General features: G+C 32.9%; 1 protein-coding gene across 1 annotated transcript; it reads right to left on the reverse strand.

The window, feature by feature from the left end:
• Nucleotides 1–541: 541 nt before the first annotated feature.
• On the reverse strand, nt 542–2,927 carry LOC126727405 (U-box domain-containing protein 40). The gene has a single exon (XM_050433076.1). The coding sequence runs from the start codon at nt 2,485–2,487 to the stop codon at nt 751–753; it is 1,737 nt and encodes a 578-aa protein (XP_050289033.1). The 5' UTR covers nt 2,488–2,927; the 3' UTR covers nt 542–750.
• Between the last annotated feature and the right edge of the window lie 2,991 nt (nt 2,928–5,918).

Raw genomic sequence — 5,918 nt, forward strand, 5'->3', positions numbered from 1 at the left:
TGCATCAAAATGTTATTAGGGAGCTGATAGACGAGATGAGATGCATGGAAAATGGCTATAAAAAAAATTTACAAACTAATATAATAATGAATATGATTAATGCCTGTTAACACTATAATAAATAAATATTAAAATTTGTAGTATCTGACATCCCTGGATATGCAGACTAAAATTAACAAATTCAGCAGAATGTCAAACAATAAAACATAATTCCATGTTAACAATACTAAACTGGCATAATAAGGAGATGGGACGGGCTAAAGGACAAGCAAATACAGAAGGAAACTTCATCCATCACTATCTTTTCTGTCTATAATTATAGCTGGACATAAGCTTTGATAGCCACTATTCACATGCCCATCTGTATGTCTGTCATGTCTTTACCATGTGTCATCTCTCAAAAACATACAATACATGACCTTTCTACCTCCAACTAACTTCAAATAACAGTAATTGCATACTTTATTATTCTTTTATTATTACGACTTCTTTCACCCTTTTGCTTCATAACTGCAATTGCTTTCAGCAATGGCATAATATATTGAAGGAACTCTGTAATAGTAGCTTTTATTAAATATCTACTTGCAGAGTTGCAGTTACAATCTTAACTGTTTTCGGAAGTGGAGAATTTAAGAGAGGGTGACTTTGATACAGAAAGGAAACAAAGAAGGAAAATTTTGACAAACATTTATGCAGATTTACACCTATAAAAATTTAATTAAAAAAAAAAAAAAAAGAGGAAAATTACATTCAAGAATGCCAGATTCCACTTAACATACTTCGGAATCTGTTTGTAGACAGCTTCCTGACAAGTCTCTTAGCATCAGTTTCAGCCTGTGCAAGTTTCTCTATGTTTTTCATGTACCCAGAATTCACAATCTTTCTTTTCACACTACTGCAACTTGTTAATGATGTTAATATAGATAACAAGAACCTTTTATTACCTGAATTTCCCTCTTCCTTCTCAAGCAATTGCAACAGCAAGCCAATATTCCTGTCATCCTGCGCAAACTTCTTTCGATTTTTGGGGATTAATACCAAGCCAGAGAGTGCCTCAGCTGCCATTTCCCTAACTTCAAAAGACTTGCAATTGAGAAATTTAACAAGCTCAGGCATAAACCCTGCATCCCCCATTGCTTTCTTGGCCTCTTCTGATGTCCCACAAAGCCTAAAAGCCACCTTCAATGCCAGTTCTTGAACAGAAACTTCCCCATTTCGAACAAAGTACATAATTTGATCCACAAAACCATGACTCATCAAAATCTTCATAGCACTCGAGGAAGAGAAACATAAATTCTCAATAGCTCTCAATGCTACCTCTCTTGTTTTCGAAGAATAAGACCATCTAGGATCAACAACACGTAGTAATACACGAATCCCTCCTTCTCTAAGAATCATTTCCCTAACCAATTCATCTTCAAACGCTATACTTTGAAGGAATTCAATTGAAATCATCAACAAGATTTCATCTTTACACCTTGCAAGCTTGATAAACATCGGAATAGCACCTTCTTCAATCACAAACCGCTTTATTTCTTCAGCACCAATTAGATTTCTCAACACCCCACAAGCATAACCAACCAACTCAACCTTACAATCACTCCCACATATTTTCAACAACGCAGTGAGTCCACCATGTGCTGAAACAGACCATGAATTATTCGAATTTTCAGTCAGTTTCATCAAACACTTCAAAGCAACCTCTTTTCCCATCTCACTCCCACACTCCAAAACTCGAATCAACGGTCCAACAACCCCAGCTCTAATCAAAACAGCCTTATACGAATCGAACCCAGAAATCACTTCCACAACTTTAGTCGACTCGACTTGTATCTGTGTCTCTGTCGAATCGAGAAAATTCACTAAAACATTCACAACACCATCGAGTTCCAACATAACTCTTACATATTTCTCGTCCTCGACCACAACCTCGTACAAATTAACCAAAGCTTGCCTCTTCATTCTCGTATCACCGACCTTCATTCTCGTTAACAAGTCTCTTATATAAAACCGCATGTCGTCTCTACAAGCAGTAACACTAGGCTTTGAAACAACCAAGGCATGGTTTTGAGTTAAAACACCAGCTGTGTACAAGTCAGAGAGATTACTTACATGGCGATCGAGTTTCGTGAGGATCACATTCAAGTCACTTTGCATGAGAAGCTTTCCACTGTAAGAGAGATCGACGCAACGTTGAGCGAGGTCATGGGACTCTCTGGTTGTCAATAATATAGCTGAAAGTAAGCCTGAGATCGCTGGGTTTTCGATGTGGGAGTGCTCGAACTCGCTATTTTCAATGGCGATTAGACCCGAGTGGAGCTCCTCGAGCTTGACGCGAATCGATTGCCATTTCGATACAAAGACTTTGACTGAGTGAGTCAGAGAGATCAATGAAGATAAAATCTCAATGCCTCCCTGGAGAGTATTGGATTTTCCGACGGATGTTTCCGGCGAGGTTTGGTTTTGGTCTTTTTTTTGTTCTCTCATCGTGGTTTTTCTTTGCTTTTCACTGGTCTTGGAGCAAACCCATTTGTCTTTATGAGTTTTTGGCGATGTGGGTACGAATATTCTGGCGAGAAATGAGAATTCTGGTGAAGAATATGGATCTGAGAAATGAGAAAAAATAGGGATTCTCTCTCTCACAGTTTGCCACTGCTCTATGCTATGCTTTATCTTCTTGTTTTTTTTTTGAGAAAGTTTATCTTCTTGTTTGGACTTTGGAGCTGAAACTGAATTAGATTTTCAGTGTGAATTTACGAGAATGACCTTATGGGGGTTTGTGTAATAGTGACAGCTCAAAGAGTGTGGTGACAAGGGCAGTTCTGTCATAGTGAACGGTGAAAAAGGTTTGGTTCGATCTGTGGGGCTGTGAAGTTGAAGACTGATCATTATTGGGTTTTATGTTTTGCTCTCTTCTGCTGGCGGTATCTGGCTGTGAACAGCTTTTATAATGGTAGTTTCCATTTGTTGTATATGGTAATGTACATTGGTACTTGAAAGACTAGCATATTCAAATACAAGTGTGGTTAAAGCAATGTATGCATTAAATGGTTTAATTTGTATTACTATTTGATTATAATTATTTATGGCGGAAGTTATTAGTTAGCTGTGACTATCATATTATACTGTATAAAAAAATTTTCAGCTTATTTTTATCAGAATAAGCTTTGCATTAAAAAACAAAACAAAAACCAAAAAAAGAAGAAGAAGCATTGTATGCATTAAATGGTTGAATTTGTTTTACTATTTATTATAACAAACAATGGGCCGCAATGCGCTGTAAGCTGCCATGTGAGAATTTTTATGCAGGAGGTTTAAAATATTTTTAAGTAATAATATAAAGTAATGTAGTAATAATATTAAGAATTTTTGTTTATACAGGAAGTTTAAAATATTTTTAAGTAATAATATAAAGTAATGTCACAATAATATTAAGAATTTTTGTTAAATTAATGATGAAATGCAAAATTAAAAGGATGAAGAGTTGAATTTGTATTACTATTTGATTATAACTAGCAATGGGTCTGCGTGATGCGTGAATAATGCTATAATATGCCATGTGAGAATTTCTATATAGAATGTTTAAAATATTTTAAAGTGATGACATGAAGAAATGTTGTGATAAAATTAAGAAGTTTTTTAGTTAAATTAATGATGTAATACAAAATTAAGAGGATGAAGAGTTGAATTTGCATTACTACTTGATTATAACTAGCAATAGGTTTGTGTGATGCACGAATAATGCTGTAAGCTATCATGTGAGAATTTCTATATAAAATGTTTAACATATTTTAAAATAATAACATGAAGTATAATATGAATAAGTTTTGGTTAAATTAATGATGTAATACAAAATTAAAGGGATGAAGAATTTAGACTATAAAGTAAATGTCATAAAATTAGAAATTAGTTATTATGTGGTGTAATAAGTTGATTATTTGTTTAATCATAGTTTTTGTTTCTTCAATGTATTGGAGTTAGCATAAATTTTTTTATATAATATAATATTAATGTTTAGTTGACTTATGGAAATATTATAGAAAATTTATGATGTCACGTTTAAATGAAAAATTATTCTAACAAAACGCCACACGGTAGAGCTACATGATCTCCAACATGAGATTTTCATTTTCTTATATATAAAAAATTCATAAATGTATATATATATATATATATATAAATATAATTTTATGCACATCCGAAGTAATTAATAGGTGCATTTACTTCATCGATACATTCAATGAACTAAAAAATTGATATAAATGCAAACTTTGATAAGGTGGAAGCCTAAATGAGAGTTTTAAGGATGTCACTTGGTACAACTTCATACACTCTCACATAAGGTCTCTGCTTTTATATATATATATATATATATATATTATGGCACACATTAAGCCATTTATTTTTGGAAATATTTTCTCGAAAATTGAAAAAACTGTCAATACTTTTTCAATTCCTGAGAAATTTTTTTTCTAAAAATGGTTAATTATTGTGTGCCCTTAGCACATACATTAACAAAATCTATATATATATATATATATATGTGATGATGATGATGATGATGATGATGATTGATTGATTGATTTTTTTTTTTTTTTTTAAACAAGGAGATGATTGATTGATTGATATACGGTGGAAATTTATTAGTTAGTTGTGACTATCATATATAGTATATAACTTTTTTGTCAGCTTTGCAACTTTGTCTCACAGTTCTGTATTTAAGTGTTACAATGTTACATCATTTTGCTTTTTTTAACAACAGATTAAGCTCTGCATTGAAAGAAAAAAAAAAAAAAAATCACAAATCTGTTTCCTTAAATGAGTTGAACTATAAGAGCTCGTTTTAAAAATTGAGATTTCACTTGATAATAAAATTTTGTTATAAAGCAAATAAGAGTCAAATGATTCCACTTAATATGATGAAAATGTGAATGAAATAAGCAATGAATTATCATGGTATTAAAACATGTGGTTTTGAGTTTGAAGTTTAAACCTTGTCTCCAGCTATTATTTTCCGATTCATTTGTTCCTTTTTTCTCCCCTAATTTCTTCTTTTTATTTATTTATTTGTATGTAGAAAGGTGAAGGAAACAAAACTAGTAGAAAGGCAATATACAAAATGTGAGAGACTAATTAACTTCAATGACAATGATTTAACCTTAATTTGATCCATAGAGAAAGTTACATTTCTGGTTCAGCTCACGAGCAAGAAATTGGAGCATAATTTCCTTTAAGGAACTTTATCAACTCAACATTTTCTCTACTTTTACAGAGTAAAAGGCAAAGAAGAAATTAATGAGGGCCCATTTCAAAATTACTGATTATAAGTCCACCATTGAGGTTGCAAAGTTTTAAGTAGTAATTTGGAGCCAAAAAAGAGAGAAAAAGTTGTGAATTTAGTGCCAAGCTAGTGATAAAAAAAACCAGCACTCCTTATGGACCAGCCCCTAATAAAGTCACACTAAAATGATTAGGTGAAAAGGAAGGAAAAGGGTAGCTTTCAATACCCTTATAGCATGCAAAAGACATAGCTACCACCCCACCATGTGAAGCCCTATAGTTGGATTTGGATGCCTTGAGCAAGCAGTCACCTTTTGAATAGGAATTAGCTAATAAGAAGTGGAGGTAAAAATATCCACACCCATAGACTAAAAAGGTGTTCTTTTTCTAACACTTTTTTTTCGTCTGGATGATGATAACTAAAGCCAAAAGCTGCCCGTGTCAAACAATGGACAAAATAAAAGCACGAGTATACTATATGTAAATTAGAGGGTAAGCCATGGAAGAATTTATTGTAGTTCAATAGCTCTACGTGGAATAAATGTGGGGCAAAAGCATTGTGCCCATCAAAACCTTGGAAGATGACAAATGACATAAAGAAAATTCAATGACCCATGATGTTGATTAGTTGTCTAGTT

Source organism: Quercus robur, chromosome 5 (genome assembly GCF_932294415.1).
Source record: "Quercus robur chromosome 5, dhQueRobu3.1, whole genome shotgun sequence".
Classification (NCBI taxonomy): Eukaryota; Viridiplantae; Streptophyta; class Magnoliopsida; order Fagales; family Fagaceae; genus Quercus; species Quercus robur.

Coding starts and splice junctions, on each gene's coding strand:
- LOC126727405 (XM_050433076.1), bottom strand. CDS start 2,487: ATGAGAGAACAAAAAAAAGACCAAAACCAAACCTCGCCGGAAACATCC.